The 23,307-nt window shown below is 56.2% G+C and overlaps 1 protein-coding gene across 1 annotated transcript; it reads left to right on the plus strand.

Annotated features, from left to right (window-relative positions):
* On the plus strand, positions 1 to 9,000 carry Rcn1 (reticulocalbin 1, EF-hand calcium binding domain; the record flags this gene model as incomplete). Its single annotated transcript, XM_005401900.2, is given in 6 exon segments — positions 1 to 198; positions 2,036 to 2,229; positions 3,093 to 3,271; positions 4,543 to 4,603; positions 6,883 to 7,082; positions 7,920 to 9,000. Coding segments are annotated over 6 exon segments (940 nt in total), but the record flags the coding sequence as incomplete, so codon positions are not given.
* Positions 9,001 to 23,307: the final 14,307 nt, after the last annotated feature.

A 23,307-nucleotide genomic window follows, 5' to 3' on the forward strand; every position in this document is an offset into this window, starting at 1 on the left:
GCTGGCGCTGTGGCCGTCGCCGTCGCGGGCCAAGCCCACGGTGCGCAAGGAGCGCGTGCTGCGCCCCGACTCCGAGCTGGGCGCGCGGGCGCCCGAGGACAACGGCAGCTTCCAGTACGACCACGAGGCCTTCCTGGGCCGCGAGGAGGCGCGCGGCTTCGACCAGCTCACCCCGGAGGAGAGCAGGGCCCGGCTGGGGTGAGGGGCGCGGGGCGCCGCGGGCCGGCCGGGGTGGGGGCGGGGTGGGTGCCTGGGCGCGACCCTGGGGTGGGTCCCTGGGATGCAGACCCGAAGTGGGGGCGCGGGAGGGGCCGCTGCATGGGGCAGGGACGGGGCAGGGGTCCCTGTGCCCTTGGATGACACGAGTTCCTGCCCGCCTGCGACTTCTCTTGCACCCCGAAGACTCAGAGTTTGGGACACTTTTGCGGGGTCTCAGGGACAGAAACACAAGGGGGAGAGAAAGGCTGGCCAAGGTGGGGTGTCCTGTGCCCAGCGGGCAGGGATGGGAAGTCTCAGCGGAAGGGAGGGCTGGGGCTGGCAGGGCGGGGTGCACCCACCGGGAGCCCTCTGGGTTCTGTCCGCAGTAGATGCCCAGGCCACAGAGTGCGGGGGTGGACGAGGAGCTCAGCTGTGGGGTCTGGAGCCAAACCTGGGCAGCAGCATTTGGGTCCCCCCATGCCGTCCCCTGAGATGACAGGACACTGAGTGAGTGACCCAGGCCACCCTACAGCAGGACCTGTGCCCGCTGCTGGCACCAACCAGGCTTCCAGAGCCCGGCCCGGGGCGGAAGGTCTTCCTGTCCCTTCCTGTCCTGCTGCAGTAAAAAAGGACACAGCCTCCCACTCTTAGGCCACCCAGGGGCGCCGTGCTCTGAGAGTGGGAGGTGAATGACTCCGTGGAGGGCACCGCCTACCTGCTGTGGTAAAAGACTGGACTGCAGAGTCACTTCACACAGGCAACTTTTGTTGGGCCAAGCTCTTTCTCCTGTCTTTGGGACTCAACAACGGGGCCATTGATAACCCATCTGCCGACCTGGGAGCCTGATTTACCTCTGCCAGGCCATGCCCAGTGTCATGGGAGCAGGGCCTCTGGCTTTGGTCCTGGGGCTTCCTCAGATGCCGGTGTCATGACAACAGGGTGCTGACTGCCTGCCAGGCTTGGTGTCTGAGTAGAGCCCCGTTCCCCAGAAGGGCCTGTGTGCTGGCACCAGCTTGGACCCTGCACTCGGGCCTGGGAGCTTCAGGGGAGGTGGGGGCAGGAGGCCTGCAGTGAAGGTGGCTTGGGGTCAGCATGGCCAGCACAACCAGAGGGAGCCCCGAGGCCCCAGGTCAGAGAGCAGGCTGGGGTGTCCCTAGATCTGAGCTTGGGCACCACGCAGAAGACGCCAGCTTTCTGAAGACGGAGCAGCCGCTCACAGACCGTTGGAGCTCTGTTTGGGTGGGCAGTGTGGGGTCCGGGGGCAGAGAGGAAGACATGAAGAGAAGAAGGGAGATCAAGGCAGAGCAGGGTGCCCCAAGAGATGGAGACTGGGTTCCATCCTGTATGTGGGCCCCAGAACTTGTTAGGAAAGTCAGACTGGCACTCCAGAGGCTGAGGCAGGAGGATCACCGCAAGTGCCAGGCCAGCTTGGGCTATATAGTGATTCAAGGCCAGGTTGAACTAAATAGTGAAATCCTGTCTCTAGAAACCAAAATAAAAATGACAGCAGTAATAATAATGCAAGTAGTTGGATTATGTCAGAGAAGACTTGGGCTTCATCTTTCAGGCAGGTCACTAGGATCCATTGGTGCTGTCTGACTCCTGAGCACCGTGAAAGGCCATGATCCATTAGCAGTGTCTGCCACGGGTGCCTGTGGGGTGTGGGGCAGAGTGCGTTGTCCAGGACTGGATAAACTTCCAGGTCCCCTCCTGCACAGTCACGGCCTGGGTTCTACTTTGCAGCTTGCTCGTTTTGGGTGTGTGACTGTTCTATGCTGTGCTGGACTAAAGTCCCACGGCCTTGACAATGGCCTTTGGGGTTTCTCGTCCTCCACAGGAAAATCATTGACCGAATCGACAGTGACCAGGATGGCTTCATCACCACCGAGGAGTTGAAAGTCTGGATCAAACGGGTGCAGAAGAGATACATCTATGATAATGTCGCCAAGGTCTGGAAGGACTACGACAGAGACAAGGACGGCAAGATCTCTTGGGAAGAGTACAAACAAGCCACCTACGGCTACTTCCTGGGTAAGGGCACTGAGGGCGCCCCTGGGAGACATCACCACCCTCTCACAGAGCGCGTGCCCGGCACCCCCTCTGCTAAGTAAGGAGGTTAGGGAGTTGCTTCTTGGAGTGAAGCGGTGGCGGGGGAAGGAGCCAGGGGCTGGTAAGTGCCTTAGGTCACAGCCCTACTTGAGCGTGCGCTCAGAGGGCACCCAGGGAAGAACACGGAGGAGGTCCGTGTGTGGCACCTTGTCCCTCCACTGTGGCACTTGTGTGGCAAAGACCGAGTCCCAGTGCAGTCAGAGTGCTTCCTGGTGGAGGGTGGCTCGGGAGCTCGAGGATGCGTTTGTATCGCAGAAAGCTGCTGGTGGGGAGTGCTGGGGCGGCAGTGCCCTGAAAGCTGGGCAGGTTGGGGTGGGGCAGCGGCCTGAGGCACAAGCCTGCGGGGTGCCTGGGAGAGAGGGCACAGGCCTAAGGAGGACAGGGGATACCAGGGCAGATCTGTGGTGGAGATGTGACCTCTGGTAGCCAGGGAGCCTGTGTGTGTTCTGGAGCGGAGAGTGGTAAAGTGGAAGCTGAGGCCTGCACACACGTGTCACACACAAGCACGTGTATGTGCACACAAGCACAATAGCAACTGTGGGGTCTGAAGCCGGGGCCTTTAACCGCTTGCAGTCTGCATCCCCATGAGCCACTGCAGCCTGGTGGGGTGACGTGGAGGGGACAGAGGCACGCACACCCTGAAATTGCTGTCCTGAAGGACTGGTGCATGCGTCAGGGCTTTTCATCCAATTGCCGCATTGGGCCTGGAATCAGTGAGCTGGGGGTGCGGGGTGGGATGGGGTGCTCAGCTGCAGGCTAAGCCTCCCTGCACCCCCTCGCGGCAGGGAACCCCGAAGAGCTCCAGGACAGCCCCGACCACCTCACTTTCAAGAAGATGCTGCCCCGGGACGAGAGGAGGTTCAAGGCCGCGGACCTGGACGGGGACCTCACAGCCACCCGCGAGGAGTTCACTGCCTTCCTGCACCCCGAGGAGTTCGAGCACATGAAGGAAATCGTGGTCTTGGTGAGGACTGAGGAGAGCCCGGGTAGGAGGACCTGGGGAGAACGCTGCCCCTCGTCCTTGCCTCGTGCTTTGGCCGAGAGGGAATCGGGGTGTTGACGCCACCTTGCGTGGAAGTCAGAGCTGCTTTCTGTGCACAGCCTGCTGTGAATGTCGGGCCCGTGGGCCTCTGGGCAGCTGTCCTCCAAACTCTCTCTGGTGCCAGGCAGCCTCCGTCGTGGGCTGGGCCACTTTGTGGCTCAAGGTCACCCTGGTGACAGCCAGGTGGCCGATAAGAGAAAGGGCATGGAGAGGCCTGGAAAAGACATGGCCGTCCGTGAGGAGGCTGCAGGCCCAGCCCCGCACACGTGCAAGGGCACGAATGTGCCCCGAGCACCCAGCAGCCTGCCTGCCCTTTAGCTGTGAGGGTGCTAGAAACAGGTTCTAAAACGCGAGGCGATAAACCTTATGGAAACTTAAGTGCAGCTCGTGGCTGGGAAGGGAGCTCCTCGCGCGATGGGTCCTGGGAGCGCTCTGAGGGGCGGCTTTGCCTGTGGGACCCCCTCGTCTTCATTTTCTACCATGGTTGCCTGTGTCTTGGGCGGATGGCCTGATCCCGGTCCAGCTGCTTCTGCGCAGGGCACAGCTGGTGAAACTTTCACTCGGGCAGCTTGGCTGAGTTACTCAGCCCGTGGCGGTTGGGGGAGGCTGCTCGCCTTCCCCCACTTCTGCTCGGACCATCAGGACCCTAAGGCGCTGGCTCCAGGATGCCCTCCGCCTCACCCCAGCTGTGTTGAGCGGGCCGAGGGCCTTCCAGAGCGGCATCTGCTCTTGCTCGGCTGTGTTTCACACCCGAGATGCCTGTGTGTTTTGGGCAGGAAAAGACATTGAGACGTAACTTCAGTGCAGAATATATTCCAGAGGCAGCAGTTACACTTTTGTTTTTGAACAATTTCACATCTCTCTGATACAGTCAGCCCCAAACTCTCTTTATGTGATCCCCTCGTCCTGTGGCTCTCACACCGGGTTCCTGGAGACCCTCTGGGCCCCCCTGGGGTGTGTGGCGGGGTGGTGAGGATGCATTGGCAGCTTCCTGACGGAACCCCAGGCCTCTGGGTTAACGGCATTGGCAAGGAGAGTCGGGAGGGAAAGAGCCTGCTTCTTTAGAGGTGAACGAGGGAAGGAGCCAGAAGTCACAGGCGCCCCGCCACAAGCAGCTGGACCCAGGGGCGGCGGGAGTCTCGCATCTCCTTCGAGCACCGGGCTATCTTGCTTCTTGCGCTTCTGCTTCCCAGGAAACCCTGGAGGACATCGACAAGAACGGGGACGGCTTTGTGGACCAGGACGAGTACATCGGTGAGTGCTGGCCACTCGGCTGTCCTGGGCAGTGTCCCTGCGCCCAGCGCTGGTGCTGTCCCTGCTCAGGGGGACTGTTGGGCTACTTTGCCATGCCGCACACCGGACACACCTTCGGTGGTGACCAGCGGCGCTTCTGCTGGCCACTCAGGTTCTGTTCAGCCGTGGGGACCGAGCCCTGGCCCCGTCTCTTGCAGTAACTAAAGTGGCCGAGGTGACCCTGGCTTCGCATGACCACCTGTCAATGGCTGGTGGCCACCGGTCACGCGGCAGCACAGTTCAGCAGGGAGCGGGCGGAGCGTCAGCACGAAGCGTGGCAGACTGACTGAAGGGGCTGACCGCATGCGCTGTTGGGCCCTCCGGCACTGTGTGACCGTGGTGTGGGTGGTGCCACTCCAGGGGCTTTGCCTGAAAGACTGTTCTTTTCCTGGGAGGAGCAGGGAGGAGCGTCCTTGTGTTTACAGATTGCAGTCTGAGTCTCCTGCAGTCAGAGGCCGGCGTGTGACCATCTGGGGAATGGGCTCTGGCCATCTCAGGGTGGGGGACAGCCTCTTCTTCCAGCAGGGAGAGCAGGAAGCCAGAGCTGAGGGCACTGTAGGAAGGACCCGGGCATCTGTGGTCACAGCCCTGTGGCCCTGGAGAGCATGGCATCGCTCTGAGCCACAGTCTCCTCACCTGCAAAATGGGAATAAATAACGCCTGGGGCAGGACTGGGCGGAGCTCAAAATAATGAGTAAGCGGGAGGCCAGTTCCCTAAACAGTGTGAGGAGGAGGGGCCTCCCCTCCGGCCGCCCTGAGGCCAGCAGTCTCCTGCTCTTCCCCGCCTCTCCTTCTGCCACCTGCTGTTGGCCCTGTGTTCAGACTTCGTTGCACCGTTTTCTGCATTGAAGCTTAATTGCAAAGAGCTTTGCCCGAATTGAAACTTTACTGCAAAGTGCATTTTCTACCTTGAAACCTTCTTAGCCACCTGGCCTCTCCCACTGAGCTGCCTCCCAGGCTCTTTCCCAGACCAGGTGAGGAAGCAGGCCCTGCGCCCTTTCCGTCCCTGCGCTGTATAAGGGGGGCTGGGGCCGTCGTGGGGAGCTGTGTGAGGAGGAAGTAAACCGGGATGTGCGCACCTTAGGACGCGACATAAGCAGCCACGCTAACAGACACGCGGCGAAGGCCACGGTGGGAAAGCAGAGTGCCCAAGTCCCCGGCAGCCCCAGGATCAGCCAGCTCGGGGGCTGGGGCTCTGCCTCAACGCTCTCATCTGTATAATGGGATAAAGGCAGTGCCTGTCTCAAAAGGCTGTTAGGGAACCATGTGGGAAGAGGAACGTGGAGGACTGTATCTTCCCTGCCCCATAGAAGGCTCTCACAGTGGTGATTGTTATCAGTTTTCACCTGACGCTGCCAGTTGGGTTGGAGAGGCTTCCACAGAAACAGCCCACGATCTTCACAGTGATGTAGCAGTTATTACCTGCATTTTGGACAAATCTGAGGCTCTGTCCCAGAACTAAGTGACTTAATCTGTCACCACATTGTCAAGAGCAAGGGTCGGCTGCTTTTTTCTTTTCTTTTTTCTCCTAGTCTATATTTGCAGTACATAATCACATTCATCTTAGAGAGGTGACACGTGTTTTTTGTTTGTTTTTGTTTTGTTTTTTGAGACAAGGTCTCAATATGTAGTGGCTGGCCTTGAACTCACTTACTTAGCCCAGGCTGGCCTCGAACTCACGGCAGTCCTCCTGCCTCAGCCTCCTGAGTGCAGGGATTACAGGCGTGCACCACCACGCCTGGGTTGGCACATGTATATAACACGTCTTAGTTCTTGTTAGTTTTCTTTTGTCCTTGTTTTCTTACATCCTTTCCCCTTCCCTACCTCCTCCTGCATCCATCTCTTCATCTCCTTCCCTTTGGCAAAAGATCCATCTATGTTTCCAATTGTCTACCTTTTATTTTGTTTTTTAAATTATTTATACTTCGGGCTTCTCAGATGAGAGAAGCCATGTGATACTTCAGTTTGTGTGTCTGATGTCTGTCACTTATCATTGTGGTCTCAGGGTGCGTCCACTTTCCTACAGGTGATTCAAGGTCATCCCTCCTCGTGATGGAGCAGTTGTCCGCTGGGTCCCCACCTCAGCCCATCTCCGGCCGAGGCCTTCACGGCAGACGGATGGATGTTACTGTCCCCAGAACCTCCCAGTTGGTTGTCTGCTTTCCAGAAACATGGGCTCCTCCTCTGCTTGCTGTCACCTCCCGGTCACCCTCCATAACCAGAGCACCTTTCCCTTGCAGCGGACATGTTTTCCCATGAGGATGGCGGCCCCGAGCCAGACTGGGTCTTGTCGGAACGGGAGCAGTTCGGTGACTTCCGGGACCTGAACAAGGACGGGAAGCTGGACAGGGACGAGATCCGCCACTGGATCCTCCCCCAGGATTATGACCACGCGCAGGCCGAGGCCCGGCACCTGGTGTATGAGTCTGACAAGAACAAGGTAGCCCTGGGCTCCGCAGTATAGGCGCAGGGTTGGGGTTGGTGGCGTCCTTGGCGACCACAGGGCCCGGGCCATGTCCCTGCTGCACAGTGAGGGCCACAGCCTGAGTCAAGCCCAGGGGCACCCTTGGGGCCACAGACTCGCTCAGCCACCCCGCCGGGCAGCAGGCCGGGCAGGCATGGGTTTAAGAAGCCTGTGTGTCCACCCATCAAGGCTTGCAGGTGTCCCCTCAACTTTGAGCCAGGCAGACCCTGCCCATCCCCGGCGGCCTCACACAGGCTCTGTTCGTGAAACTCAAGCCAGCAGGGCTATGGCAGAGCTCTGGAGAGAGTGCTTACTCAGCGTGACCTGGCGGCCCCCCGGCCCCCGGAAAGAGAAGGGAAAATCCTCAATTAAGTAAACACGCCTGAGGAACGCGTCCTGCCCTCTCCCACCTGGGTCATAGCCCGACTCCCCAGGTCAGCAGACGGGCAGCTGGCGCGATAGCCATGGGGAGACTTCCAAGGGCCCGTTGCAGGTGTCTGCACTGCTGGAGGTCACACGGGGATCGTAGCTTCCGGGTTGCCAGGCCCTGCAAGCCGCTCACCCAGGGCGGGGCTCCAAGCGCAGCCGGCAGGCAGAGGAGGAGGCGGGTTGCTGAGTGTTGGGACGTGGTATTAGGAATAGCAGCCAGGGGCTTGGGATTTAGCTCAGCGGCAAAAGCGCCTGCCTGGCAAGCGCAAGGTCGTGAGTTTGGTTCCTGGTACCGGAGAAAAACCAAAAAAAAAAAAAAAAAAAAGGAATAGCAGCCAAGGGTGAGGTTCAGGTGCCCCTGACCGCCTCTTCCCTCTCCCGAAGGACGAGAAGCTCACCAAGGAGGAAATCCTGGACAACTGGAGCATGTTCGTGGGGAGCCAGGCCACCAGCTACGGCGAGGACCTCACGAAGAGCCACGACGAGCTCTGAGGCTCGAGCCCTGAGGCTCGCCGTGGCCTCCCCCATCCTGGGTGGCTGCTGCTGTGGTCTGGCTTACGGCAGCAGTGTCCCCAGCAGAGCGAGTTTATGCCACAGGTCAGGGTAAAAGATGTTTCTCCCTCAGTACTTACTGGAAAGTGGGCAGCACTGTTTTTTTCAGTAAGACTCAAAACATGAAAATCCTGGCAGATGGCCACTGGTTATGGGGATCCCTGGCTACAGCATGAGTTTTTCAGGTTTTTTTCTTCTTACTAAGTTTAAATGCAAGGGGAGTAGACCTTGGAGAAGCCCAGTGCTCCAGGAGCTGGCTGGCTCTGCACAGCAGTTAGCGGATGCTGTGGCTGGGATCGCTCAGGCTTTTTCTGTTTGCCGTTGCTAAGCAGCGGACCAGGGAAATTCTGAGGCCCAAAGCAGTGTCATCCCAGGTAGGCTCACCTTGGAGCAAGGTTCTGATTCTTCCTTTTCGACTTTGTCCTCCGATCTGAGACTGTGAGTCACCTGTGAAACTGCAGTGCGTTTTCCTGTGTGGACCTGCTAATGTACCCAATCGACCCACATCTTCGTTTTTTGTTTTTATAATAAGAAGCAATCATGAAAGATAATGTGAACGAAAGAGGAATTTTACAGGTGGTTAAAGCAATAAAAGAAGGTCATGCCCGGAAGAGCTGTAGGACAATGGTAAACACTTTCCATGTGCTTGAAAACATTTTCTTGACCTGGGAACCGGGCAGGTCTGATCTTTGAAATCGTGTCTACAAACGATCCACTTTCCGAACGATCCTGGATGCCAGTGAGGCCGTGGAGTTTGTGAATCCGAGAACCTGGGACCTGCCAGGGTGGCTCTCGGCAAGGAATTAGGACACAGCGATGCTTGAGCCATTGTTGGGACTGGAGGAAACCGTGGTACAGGCTGAATCGCACCTTGTGAGCAGGGAGGGAAGGAAATAAAGGACCTGCGTGAGGACGCCCAGTGTCCTGTGGTGTGTCGCCCAAGGCCGGCTTTGCAACCTCATTGCCCACGTATCCAGCACGGAGGCGGGGTGGGGTGGGGAATCCGTAAGAAGTATGAACATTCCAGGGTATTTTAGATCCCGTCACTTGGACGTCCAGGGTAGAACCATAGTTACCGATCTGGCACGTATGCGCTTAGTGTCCTTTCTCCGTGCGCTGCGCATGCGCGGGCCCGGCTCTCCCGGACGGGCTTCCCTTGCAGCGTCCGGATCCCCCCACCTCTGCGGCCCCTGGGCCCCGATCCCGCTTCCTCAGCAGCAGCGCCTTCGTACCTTCTTCCTTTCCCTCAGTCCGGCTCCGCTGACTTTCTGGTCCACCCACCGCCCCACATCCTTGCCCCCGCTGGCTCCTCCGGGGCCCACCAGAGCCCGCTCAGGCCTCCCCCGCGTCCTTTTTTGTGTCTTCTGCTCTCTTCCTGGCATGACCGTTTCTGTGTGCCTCCTGTGCCCATCTAGATCCCACAAAGTGGCTGGCAGGGACAGAAACGACCGTGCTTCCCGAGGCCGGAGTCTAACACCGCAGTCCGCGGGGCCGTGCTCCCACCCAAGGCCCTGGGAGAACCTTCTGCGTGCCCTCCAGCCTGCGGAGTGGTCGCCTCTGTCTCTGCCTGACCTCGTGTGGACTTGGTCTCTTCCCGGAGGCCCCTCGCGTGTCTCACCGGACTCTCACTGGTCCATGGCCCGTCGGCAGGATCCGGGAGGGGGCTTACTGAGATCGGGAACACATCTGCAAGTCCTCTTCCGGGCCTCACACCCTCGGGTCCCAGGGTTTGGAGGTGGTGTATCTCGGGAGGGGCCCCATGTTTCCCATCAAGCCGCCTGATGCCCTGTCGGTCCCCTGCTCCTCCCAGGGCTGGGGCCCAGGGCCGTGGGGACAGAGCCCTCTGCTCATCTTGCCCATTGCTGTTTCCCAAGACCTGGCCCAGGGCGGCTGGACCCAAGTTAATGCTCCCTCATCGTCTGCCGGACACAGGAGGGGCGGGTGGGGGCGGTAATGAAAGGGACTATCCGTCAGGAAATATCATCCTATAAAGACTTAAACAGGGTGGAAAGTTGAGCAGTGTGCCCAAGGTTCTCCCACGATGAAATGTCAGGGGCAGACCCCAAGCAGGGGTGCGGGCCCCGCAGACCTTTGGGACCTGGCAGGAAGTTCCAGATCTCTGCTCTGAGCTCTGCTGCTTGTGTTTTCTCTTTATTCCTTTGCCCACCCACAGCATGTGATTATGGGGTCAGGAAATGAGAATAATTCTTCTTACCTTACCTAGACATAGAAGTTATTTTTTAAGCAATGAAATTCTACCTTTAAGAAAGTGTGAAAATAATATCGTGTAGCCTAATTGCAAGTGTAACACTTTAATAAGGTTCCGACATTGTTTTACCCTGCAAAAGAGAAGCTGTACGTAGTGGGACCCTCCATGTATTTGGAGCATTAGGATTTTCCTTCCAAGTCAGTGCACATAAAGAGAGCGATCCACAAAGAGACGTGAGCTTCTGGGGCTGAATTTAACACTATTTAAAGAAAGAAAACCTTAGCCAGGGGATAGAACTGCTAACTTGGTGATTTGTAAAACCTCGGATTTCTAATAAGGTCTGACTGTTGCAAGGAAAACATATTTTGTTTCTAGGTAACATTTCAAGTCTGATTACGAACGAATGCTACAAAATTGATCTGTAATGGGAAATACTGTCACGTCACAAGGCATTATCCAGCGCTTAACATGACGGAGAGCGTCCACTGCCGGGGGCCAGGTTCTGTCTAGGCGAGGCGTGGGCTCACATGTCCTACGCTCGCCTCGCAGGGCAGCTTTCCGGATGAACGCCAGTGTAATGGAGACGCGGTTAGAACAGCAGCGACACCTGAGGAGCCCTTCACCTGCTTGGGCTGTTGCTCCCTTGTTAGCAAAGCAGAGTCACCCCGGAAACAGATGCAGGGTGGCCGGGTTCGGCGCAGCTCGGGAAGCGGTGAGTGGCTGCTGCTGGCTTCCCCAGTCTCTGGGTTTACTTTGCCACCTTCCTAATAAAATCTTGGCTTTCTCTGCAGTCTTAAAAAGAGTTTATAGGGCTGGAATTCCCATTAAAACCCAGAGGGCACCGTAGTAGTCACTGCTTTGGCTGATGCTGAGGCCCTAGAAAGCCGAGGACTGGAGGGTACGGTCATCGTGGCTTGCACTTGGAGATTTCTGTGAACTGGGGCTGTTTCTGGAGGCCCGGCCTGGCCAGGAAGCAGCCCACCCACACACCCGACGCGCTGTAACTCTTTTCCTGTAACATAGGCAGTGGGGCCTGGCTGCTGGACAGAAGCACAGCACCGACCCCTGCAAGGCTGGCCCTGACTAGCGAGGATAAGCCGGGTTCCGCTGCAGTAAGAAACAGCCCGCACCTCGGGTTCAAAGCAGCAGAGACTTAGTTTTCGCTTTTGTGACATCACCTGTGGTCCGGGCAGTTGTCCCCCACAGCAGTGACACGTGAATCAGCAGCAGCAGTTCGCCACATCCGCCCGAGCCACACTGGGAGAGCACCTGGGGTCTTAGGGAGCCCTTCACCATGTCTTGAGCCAGGGGCCGGGGGCAGCCACACAGCTCGTCAACGAGGTGACCGTGACTGACTGAACGACCGGGCACTTCTATCAGCCTCACTCTCTCCTCCCTGGGCGCTTGGGATCTAGAGACCCTTTCCACTCTTCCTCCCCTCTGCGCCTCTCTGTGGAGCCCACCGGTCCAGGGTCCAAGAGCTTTGCTGACTTGCGGTCAGGGCCACCTCTTCCGGCCAGGCTCCATGTCACCCCAGGACCCAGGGCTCCACCCCTAAATAGCCCTAAGCCTCTTCCAGGCCCTGGGCAGCCTCCTCCAAAGAGGGCAGGTAGAAGAGCGAGGCGTGCACCTCTCCCCCGAGAGACCACTGTGAGCTCCCACTGGGGAAGCCCCCAGCCAGCAGGGGTGCTGCAGACCCCCAGGGCAACTCCAGCCAGCGTGCAAGCGTCAGGTCCCCAGATGGATGGAAACAAAACGAACACAATCCTCTTCTGCTGTCAGAGACAAGCACCTTCCTGCAACAAGGTTCTCACGAAAAGTTGATCCCGGAAAGTCAGTGTCAAAGCAGCAAGAAGACCAACATTCCTCAAGAGGCGCCATGCAGAACAAGCCGAACGTCCACGTCTGCATTCAGAAACTGAGAGCAGGGGTCTGATGAGAACCCCAAGGCCAAAAGACGAAGGGTGGGAACGGATCCGTTAAAACACTTTTCATAAAAGCAGGAGGACCGTGACCTTCTTCTCAGCGGGAAACACTGCCATAGAGGTAGCGGGTAGTGCTGGCATTTACAGGATCACCCAGCAGAATCAGCCGCTAGAGGTAGCAGTGAGATAGAGGCAGGCTGGACAGGAGCCCCGACCCACACCTGCAGGAGACACAGCTGTGGGCTTTGCCCGTGGCTGGTGCTGCGCCTGGGGAGAGAGTTTAGAGAAAGTCTCTGGCCAGGGCTCTCACAGTGAAGCTGCTCAAGGGTCGGAGAGTGCTCCCGGGCCTGCTGGAAACTGTGGGAACCGAGTCGAGCCGAGTTGGGGTTGGGGTACCCCCGCAGGCAGAGCTCCCGGGGACGTCCTCGAGGCCCACAGGACCACTGGTCAGGGACATGTCCAGGACAGTGGGAGGGGCAGCAGTTTAAAGCCCTAATTTCAATCACTACGTGGCAGGAAGTACTTGAAATGTGCAGAGAACGACTGAGAAGACCAGATGTGCCAGGAATGACAAGCGTCCTATCTAGAGAAGGGGAGAGCAGGGAAGACAGAAGACGGAGCCTGGGGAGCGTTTTCCTTTATTTCCTTCAGCCCCCAGAGTGTGGTGTGGGGAGTTTGGCGGGGCGGGGAGGGAGGCAGGGCAAGGCAGGTCTTCAGTGCAGAGGTCCTGATGTAAAATAATTCTGTTACATAATCACCCCATGCACACTGCAAAGTAGAAAACACAGATTAAAAGGCCACGCAAATTACTCTTTATTCCGCAACTCAGAAATAATTACATCAAAATTAACGTTTTGATGTATATCTTTCCAGACCTTTTAGGAAAGAAGATTTTTGTTTTGAGTAAAACTAAGGTCACCCTGCAATTTGTTTTCGTTAATCCGTCTGTAACGGAGTCTTTTCCACACTAGTGCATGGGCGTCTTCATCAGGACTGCCAAGCAGGGCCTTTTGTGGGTGATTTCAAAAAATCTTTTGTTTTAAAATATTTTCACACTCAGAGAAGTTTGCAGGAATAGCACAATGGGCTCGTGTGTGTGTGTGTGTGTGTGTGTGTGTGTGTGTGTGTGAGATGCAGAATCATCCATTTGTAACACTGTGTCACAAGTGTGCTGTCTTTCACCTTTATTGTTTCTGAGCTATATGACAGCAGGTTGTAGCCCAACAATCCTGTTTCCTAAAAAGCTCAGCGTGTTTCCCAGAGTAGGGCTGGTCTCTTCCGTGACCACCTTCGAACAGTTACACTCAGGAAGCTTAACATCGATCTGCTACTTCAGAGCTACCTATAGTTCACATTCCAGCAGTCCTGGTTGTCTCACTAGGTGCTTTGTTTAACAAGAAAGCAAACAGTTCTTTTCCCCATGCAGTGTCTAACCCAGGGGCACGTGTAGCAGTTACTTATCATAGCTCTTCACTACCCCAACCTACACTCCATTTGGCTTCATCTTTAAGACGCTGACATTTTTACGAGGCATGTAAAAAGACAATGGGACATGCTGGGTGTTTCCTGATGAGACAGTAAGGTCTCTATCCACACTAAGGCCTGTGTGTACCTATCCACAGCGGCTCTCCGCAACTCTGGAAAAAATCCAGAAGGGGCCCACAGGCCTGCGAACAGGCTGTGGAATATCTATGCAGCAGCGTATGTGCCGCTGAACGGCCACAGGCATGAACACAAACCGCTCACAATAACGACACTGAGTGAAACAAGCCAGGTTTTTAAAGTGCATGCCTCATGATTTCAGAGACACACATTCCTAGGAATGGTGAAACTATGTCCTGAGAAAGAAAGCAGATCAGCGGGCCCCGGGGTTGGGGGAGCAGGAGGGAGGGGTGCCCAGAAAATGGGGGGGATGTGGCATCAAGCACAGTCTCCATTGCAGTGGTGACTTTGTGAGTGTGCAAACGTGTCCACACTTGTCACGTTGCACCCTTGAAGTGTGCGCAGCCTCTTTTGTTGGTCACACTTCCATAAAGGTATTTGGAAGAAAGAACACAAGGGAGGAAAATGTACCTACCAGTAGCTTGACAAATGAACCAGTCTCTGAACAGAATTAGCACTCATGCAGGATTAGCACTCATGCAGGATTAGCACTCATGCAGGATTAGCACTCATGCTCCTTTTCCTTATCCTTTCCTGAATTTTCCTGTTTCTAAAAGGAATACGTTACGCTATCAAGGTCATAAAAGTAGTTTCGTGTGAAAAAATAAAGAATTGGGTGAGAGAAACTCAAAGACAGTAATCTGTACACTGGAGCCTCAAAAGACCTGTGCATGAAAAGAGTCAAATAGACGACACTTTCCAGATGACAAAAGATGCCCTGTTCTTCCCAAGCCAGCAGGCACCATGAGAGGGCTGGGGAGTATCCACAGGAGAAACATCTAAAGCTCAGAATCTATGGACACAGCCCCATGGTAACAGGGTAACCATTCACTGGGGGCCTCAGTCCCAGGGGTTTGCAAGTACACGAGTGAGAGACAGACGATAAGAGAGACAGTCCCAGGAGGCAAGGCAGACTGAGTTTTTCCCTGATGTTGAGACTCGTTATTTCTGCAGCTCACCCAAGACCATAAAAATCAAGGAGCAGCCCAGCGTAACAATCGAGTGGCCCGCACTGCATGTCCTTAAAAGAGCACATCCACCACAAGCAAGTCGGCCACATCAGATGCTGTCCTACATCCAACCAAATATGGTCACGCCTCCTCATCTGGAATCCACTCCGGGAAGTGTGGGCTGCATGGGGCTGGCAGGGCTGAGGGCTTGCTCTGAAATTATGCTAATGGTGAAAGCAGATAGTTCCAAAAAGCTTCCAGGGCACATATTTAACCTCCTAAGATGATAAAGAATTTGCAATAGTAGCCAGTGCATTATTTATTTGAATATCAAAGACTTTAGGTTTGTCAAGTGATGTTTTGTGTTCATTTATTCAAAAAAGCCTCCAAACATTGGCGACTGTAGCTGCTGCTGGAGCTCGGGACACAAAGTAGGCGACCCAGCCTGATGTCTGGGTGAAAGTTCTCCTCTGGGGGCCAGGAAACCTTCATAGACAAGGTGTCAGCCTGAGAGAGGGAGGAACCAGAAGAGGCTACAGAGGAGAAAGCCCCAACACAGGTCTTGAGGGGACACGGGACTCCCTGGCTAGAAAAGGGAGGTGCTCTAGGCAGATAAAGAGGCTGAGGAAAGGGGACGACTTGGTAAAGGCCAAGAGTTCCAGGGGAGTTGGAGAACAGGGTGCCGGGAGGGCACAGGCCTGAGGGCGATGGTGGCCCCTGTCACCGGCTGAGGCCAGGGGATGTGCGGGGTAAAACTCCACAGTTGTAACCAGACGAGCTAGCTTGAGGGAGGAAAAATGCCCTGCAGACTCCCAAGAGCACAAGGGTGAACTGCAGTTGGACCTGAGGAGGGCTGGGCTTGGGAACTGGGAAGCTCTTCTCCCTCCACCTTGGTTTTTACTCATCTCTCCTGGTCTATTTTATATTAGCTGTAAGCTTTAGTCACAGGTGAAGGACGTCTCACAAAATGGTTCAGGCCAGGAAGGAAATGCATGGCTCTCAGAAGTGGGACAGCCCCACATATGCTAGCGGGGTAACCCTCGAAGACTAGAAGCAATGTAAAACAAGCCACCAAAGGACAAATACCACATAGTTCCACTAACATGAGCCACCTACAGCAGTGACATCCACAGAGTTCATTTCCAGAAGGCTCTGCTCACATAGAGGCAAAGATGGTGGCCTTCATTTTAAATCGTGTGTAGGGCTGATGACTGAATCCACAAGAGCTGCGGGCCTGACACCTGAGGCCAAGGATCACGGGATGACTGGCTGGCATGGTGTTGGACCCTGACCCCTTCAGTGAACTTATCACTGTAACCAAGAGCAAATAACTCTGATTGGCCAAGCTTGGGTCACATGTCCAACCATAAACTAATCAGTGTAACCAGGGAATCTGGGTTCTCTGGCCACACCCCCCTGGGGGTGGAGCCAGTCCTACCTAAAACCCCAGGGAGGAGGACATCAGGGTGAATTCTCCCAGCGATGCTGGGCAGGCAGGCCGTGTCCATTACAGCCTGTTTCTTCCTTCTCTGCAGACTGCGTTTCTGTGTTTGCAGGTAGAAGGGAGGAGAAATCTCTCCAGATCCAGCCCAGGTTACACTTCTTCTCTATTCAGTAACAATGGAGACCGCGTGGCTTGGGTGGTCAAGGGACAGGGTGGGGAGTCACGGAGCCGGTGTCGCCGAGGCGGGTCCTTCTTTGTGAATGTGAGTCAGCACCAGGTGCCCTCAGGAGCACGATGGATCTCTCCAAGGGGCCTCCAAGGGCAGAGGATGCACACATTACCACAGCTGTGCCAGCCGTTAAGCACTGGATGGATTGATCGGGTGTAGTTGGTGGGAGGAGACTAACCGCGGAGCTGCTGGAAATAATCCTGAGCGTCCCCGCGTGGAGAAGGAGGAGCCGGTGACGTTGGGGCTGGGGCTGACTGCGGAACGCATGTCCCGTGTGCGGTGTTGGGGGAGCGGAGGGAGGCTGGCTTCCCCAGCGTTGGCATCAGGACGGCACTGGACGCAGGGAGGAAAGGAAGCCTGGGGAGCACACAGGGAGACGCCGGGGCCGGAGGAGCCAAAGGCAGAGCCTGACTGGTAGGTGCCCACGGTGCCCTGCCACGCCTGCTGGGCCCTCGGTGTTGCCTTGTGTCAGTGGGTCCCGCCCACACGCTGCCCCGCTCCATGCGATGTTGCCTGCGGTTCTGGGTGCTGCAACCTCAGTTCCCAGCAGGGCAGTGATGGGAGGCAGTGGAGCCCAGGTGTTGGGCTATGGTGGGGCACTGCTGTTGGGAGTGGATTAACCCATCTCTCCAGGCGGGACTGTGTTGTACAAGAGCGGGTTGGCAAGATGAGTATGCCTGGTGGGCCACCATTTCCTCAGGGCCTGTCCCCTTCAGGGCTCCCTGTTCTCCATCCTCCCTGCAGCTCTTGGGCTTCACCTGGCATCTCCCCGTCTCTTGCTCCTGGCCTCGCCACCTGGCTTCTGCATCTCTGTCCCTTTCACCACCATGGCATGGCACAGCCGGGGGCCTCAGCAGATGCTGGACACCGTGCTGGACGAACTGTCCCGTCACCAGAACCATGAGCAATGTAGGCCTTTTCCTTTACAAACCACTGGGCTTAGATACAGCGATGCACAGCGGGCTGGGACACCATCACAGGCTTCTCCGGGGGAGCTCTGTGCTGGCTGGAAGTGCCCGGAGCACTCAAGGGTGGAGTTAGAGGACAGCTCTCCCAGCCCTCTGCCCTTTGCAGGACAACACGAGCCTGTTGCGTGCCATCTCACCAGGTCCCAGTGGGACTCAGCCCCCGATGCCCGAGAAGGAGGAAACATCAAGGGTCCCAGCTGCCCCCGGCTACTCATCTCCGTCGGCATTGCCCGTGCTCCTCTGCCCACTCATCACCAGTCCTGCCTTCGCCCCCCAAACCCCACCCAAAGCCACCCGCCTCCCCCAGGAGCACTGGGTGCTGGAGCCAGTTTGGCCCGGCTCGCCAGAGCCAGTCAAGGTATTTTCACAACTTCTTTCCAGTTGGTTATTGTAGTGGATTGACAACTGGTGGTCAACTTAAAACCCCAGCTGAACTGAGTAAGCGTGATGCTGGGTGTGGGAGGCCCACCTGGGGATAGTTGCCAGCAGCATACGAACCAGAACTGGAGAAGGAAAAGTTAGGCTATTGGGAGTGGAGAAAGTCTTTTGGGAGCTGGTAGAAGCTGTAAGAAGCTGTCTGTTGTTTGGGAGAAGCTCATCATGCTGGTTTCCTGATGAACTTTGCTGTTTGTATCCTCCGAGGAGCTCGGGAGCTCGTTGGCTCTGAGAATGACTTTGATTCACTTTGGGGGAGCTCTGGTCCTCACTTTGAGCATAGCTTCCTGGCTCCAGAGGGGAAGATGGTGCACTGCTGATTTCGTAGAGAGGCTTGCTGTGTTGGCTTCCCTGATGGGAACTCAGCCAGTTTGATCATCGGAGGAGCTTGGGACCTCACTGATGCTGAGGATGGCTGTGGTACCCTTTGGGGGAGCTCTGGTTCTTCTGAACATCACTTTCTGGCTCCAGTGCAGATCCCTCAGCCTGCTAGCACAGATCCTTCATCCTGCTGGCACAGACTTCCTAGATTCTACCACTGACCTTGGGGCCTTCCCAGTGCAGATCAGTGAAACGGGCCTGCGTGAGATGTTGTTGTGGGCTCTGGGCCTCCAGTTGGATTTGTGGGAGGCATTGTTATGAGCTCTAGGTGTTCAGCTGGACTCATGTAGGATATTTCTGTGGAATCCAGGCCCTCAGCTGAATTCCTTGGTCTTAGTGTGTGGACAGATTTCCTGCACTCTTTTGTATATTGTTCTTTGGGTGACTGTTATAAGTAATTATATAAACTATGTGTCCTGTATTATATTGTTTCCCTTGCAAAATATCCCCCAGACCAACAGTTATTAAAGATGGATGTTATTAAAAATTAAACAGTGCAGATTTAAAATTAAATAACTCACAAGAAGTGAAACAAAGTAATAAGTACTCAAAACTCATTGTGTCCATTGATTTTTCTGTAGTGCATGCTGATCCACACTCCTGGGGTTATGGACACCCCCGTTTCTGGGCAGTGGAGACTGTCAGCTCTGACCCTCTCCACTGAGCCTTGTGGGACATCCACAGAGGCTGGACAGGTGCCCTGGGGCGGTGTTCTTACCCTGGGATCACCAAACACGTTTACAATGTCGTTGTCCTGGTTAATTTACTGTTCTGCTGATGGGGGAAGGAGGGCAGCGAGGTCCTAGGAGGGGCCAGGTCATATTGCAGTCTTTCAGGGCCATACAGTCTGGTCCCCATCTCTGCTCCTTGGCATGGAGGCAGCCCCTGATGTCCCCTAAAGAAAGAGCTGTAGCTGTGTCCCAGGAAACCTCACCTGCAGAAAGAGGTAGCAACTATTTTTAGGGTTAACCATGGGTTTAGTGGGGCTGTACTTTATTGGTGTTTAGGTTAAAGGCTTATGGATGTGTTAAAAATACAGGTTCAGTTTAGAGGCACATCATGTGTATAGGGGAATAATTCAAAAATAAACAAAAGAGTCGTCTAGTATTCAAAGCTATGATGTTTACCTCACAACATAATTCTTACTCGTTCAATAAAAACATCCAGACCAGAAGTGCACTGGGTGTCAACTGCAGCTAAAGGTTGGCTAGGGGTGGAGGAATTCAGCTCTAAGTCGACAAAAGCCTCCTGTGAACGCCAGTGTGGAAGTGCGCCCCCGTGTGGCCCTACCCAGAAGGCTCCTGTGCTGGCGTTGGGGAACCGCAAGGAGGGAGCTGTCAGACGTCACAGCTGAGTGTTCCCGAGCTCCTCTGTCGCCCCAGACACCCAGGACATCTCCATTTTTCAGAAGAGAAAACTGAGGCCATCTGAGTCGTGTGACTAGTTACCCACAGCGCTGGCACAGGCCTGTTGGACCTCAAGTTGTGCCTCAGGGCTCCGAGGGACACCGGCCCTGGCCGTGAGGCGCAGTTTGCAAAGGGGCTGGAAGAGGTGGGAGAAGGCCCAGGGAAGGTGGAGCATCCTAGTCAGACACGGACAAAGAGAACAGACTGGGGCTGAAGCTGGTGTCATCAGCGCCGCTGGACCCTCACTGGATCCCCAACCAAAGAGCCCAGCAGTCGGCCTGTCTCTTGAGCTCCCTGTGCTCACACAGCTTGGGTAACAAACAGCAGGCGCTGCAGAATCAGTGCTGTGGGAAAGCAAGCAGAGGACGGTGGCCCGCTGCATGCCTAACTCCTGCGTCTGACGCCAGCTAGCCGGCCTGTAACAGATACCTCCAGGCTCAGGGTCTCACCTGGAAAGCGGGAGGGAGGGCCCTATCTACTTAAAAAATGCACAGAACAGGCTTTGTACCCCCACGCACATGGCTCCCCTCCCTCCTGCCATGGCGGGTGGGGGTACTTTCCTGACTCAAGCCCCTGGCAGGCGAGAAGCCAACCTGGAAGCAAGCGAGGCTTGGGGCAAGGTCTGGGCAAGGGGGCTCGAGAGGCTGCTTAGAGCCAACCGCAGATCAGATGGGCAGAGGAGGCCAGCAAAGGAGGAGGAGAGCGGGAGACAAGCGGGGGCCCTGAGCAGAGGGGAGGACAGGAACACGGCTCGGGCAGCGCAGGGCAGGGGGAGGCACGCGCGCGGGGCACAGGGCAGGTGCTCAGTAGCTGGGCATCGCTCCTCCCCGGGACGGGAGGGACGGAGGAGAAACAGCACCCGCCTGCGCCTCACTCTTCTTCTCTCTGTTCCAGATCACGCCAGACTCGCTCCATGAGATATACTGCGGTTAGCACGCACCTCTTAGCCCCGCTAATTTCCTCTCTTATCAGTTAAAAATATTTCCCGTCCAGCCGCGGAGCTGTAGGGAGAAGGCGGTCGCTTCTCCCTTCTCAAGCCCCCGAAACGCAGCAAGATAATGTCGCTGATTTGGTTCATTTCAGGTGCACATCGGGCTATTCAACCTGGGTGAATTTAATGACTCAGGACAGGACAGGCGATGAATGGCGCTGTAAATCACCTCTAATTGCACACATAGAAATTAAAACTCAGTCTGAAGAGCCTGATAACAGCGTGCGAGTCTGGGGACAGAGTTCCCGCCCCAGTCCCGCCTGTTTGGGGACAGGGCTCCGGGGACCGTTCTGGGGCGAGCAGTGTGGGACCTCCTTCCATCTGTAATGACTCACTGTGACAAAGGAAATGGACTGAGTTTTCAGGCCATGGCGATTTCTCACTTCTGGCTCTTTGTTCTCGTCTGGTCTTTTCTCCTTCTGAGGGTCCGACCCGCGAACAGCTAGGCCCAAAGTCCAGCTTGCGAACGACGTGTGAGGGATTGGCAGTGCTGCCTGGGGCCAGTCTTTGTGGCCGCAGAGGAGTTTCGAGAAATCTTTCCGTTTGTTTAGGGATCGTTTAGAGGATGCTGTATACGCCGCATCCCCAGCCTGTTGGAACCAAGTTGGGGATGAGAGAACGGAGCAGGTTCACCCCTGTGTTGCGGGCCACCCTGTGGCCTGTGGACACCTGATCCCATTCCCAAGGCTAATTCAGGTGGAACTTCCCCCAGGAAGCCTTCCCCGATTACACCACTCCTTGCTTTTCTATTCCCTGGAACTTTCCCGCCCTGACAGTGCCACGTTTCTCGCTCAGATTTCCTCAGAATGTTGTACAGGCTTAGTCCTGGCCTTACCATCCTGGGTGGTAAGGTGCAATCACAAGACAATCATATTTTCTCCTACAAAACAATCAGTGGTTTGTGGGGAGACTGGCTGGGACTGGGACAGGGGCTGGGGACCCTAGGCAGGCAGTCGGTGAGTGTTGGTGGCTGGAGATCCTGCTGATTGCAGGTCCCCTGGGAGACACAGGGAGGGGAGTCGAGAGCACCCCAGTGCCACGCCGGAAGAAGGCAAGGCAAGACGGGCGTGGGGGGCTGTTGGCAGGGGAGCTGCTTTAAACAGACACAACGTGGTGCGTGCTGTTGATATAAGAACAAGCTGTGGGGTGTTTCCTCGGAAGCTTCTAAACATTCCCAAGAGCTCAGGGAAATGACAGTCTTTTCCTGAGCAGCCAGCTGAGATATTGCTCTGAATGGTTTCCTGTCTACATGAAGTGTGTGTAGTCGTCTCGGAGGTATATAGGAGACATGCGACTTCAGTCAATTTAAGGATCAAAAATGTCGGGCTTTGAGCAAGGTGTGGTGGTGCACACATATAATCCCAGCACTCGAGAGGCTGAGGCAGGAGGATCACTTTGAGTCCAAGGTCAGCCCGGGACAGGCGATGAACGCTGCTATAAGCCCAAAGTCAGCCCGGGCTACATAGTGAGTTCAAGTCCAGCCTAAGTTACATAGGGAAACCCTGTCTCAAAACAACAACAACAAAAAGTCAAGGTGAATTTCACCTCCAGAGCCTAGAAGTAGCTCTGTGAACCCAGGGGCAGCAGAGAGACCGGAGCTGGGAAGGCCACAGTCCACCCTCCCCTGCCCAGAGGCTGTGGGCTGTCAGACTCGGTAACAATGCCAGTGGGCATCAGGATCAGGGGACCTGGTCACCCCAGCCGCTATCAGTACAGCAGATCTGGAGGGGGCTGAGAGCTGCCCTGCTGACCACCGACCCCGGCTCCTGCTGAGCGCCCGCTCCACACGGTCACACACTGGCTGAGGAGGGCACAGGGCGACTCTGGAGCTGTTGTGTTTGTAGGTCTCAGCCCTGGTGAGCGGGCAGACACAGCCTTGTCCCACTGCCGCTCCCCAGGGCACAGCCAGGAGCAAGATGCTGCCTCCAGACATAGCTCTGGGTGGACTTGGGCTGCCGGGCGTGCGGTGGGCAGTGCCAGGGAGGGGCAGCCGGCAGCATCCCCATGTGGGGGTCTGAGCCCAAGGCAGGCATCTCCCCTTCTTCCTGGGATGGGGGAGCCCATGTACCTCTAGTCCAGAGGACGCAGGACTTGGGAAACCAAGCCCAGAGCTACCGGTCCCAGCCATGCAGGGCCCAGGAGATGCGGCAGTGTCGGGAAAGACTTTTGACTCTCACAGCCCGGGGCTGAGGGGACAGTGCTTAGGGCATCGAGTGGGTGGGGACCATCAAGGCTGCTGAACATCTCAGCCGCAGGGCAGGCTTCCTGCTGGGAAGTGGGGCAGGCCCGGTGGGTCGGGCTCCATAGCGCAGGGAATTCAGGACTTCTTGCAAGGGTGCAGACGAGTAAGCGCGGCTAGGAGTCCCGTGTGGCCCTGCTCTGCCTCCTTGCCCGTCTCCAGATGAGGCCTCTTAAGCTTGACGCTTTTCTCACTGAGTCGGGGAGGGCAGAGAGGAGTCTGAGTGGAGGCTGATCGCCCATGACAAGAAGCTCCCGCGCTGATCGAACTTTCATAACGGATTAGGACTCAGGGGCCTGCTCCTGTCACACAGGCCGGCTCCACGCTGCCCCCAGCGGGCAGTGAGAGCAAACCTCTGTCATCTCCCAAAGGCCCCTGGAC

This window comes from Chinchilla lanigera, unplaced genomic scaffold (genome assembly GCF_000276665.1).
Source record: "Chinchilla lanigera isolate Chin_1 unplaced genomic scaffold, ChiLan1.0 scaffold00075, whole genome shotgun sequence".
Taxonomy (NCBI): Eukaryota; Metazoa; Chordata; class Mammalia; order Rodentia; family Chinchillidae; genus Chinchilla; species Chinchilla lanigera.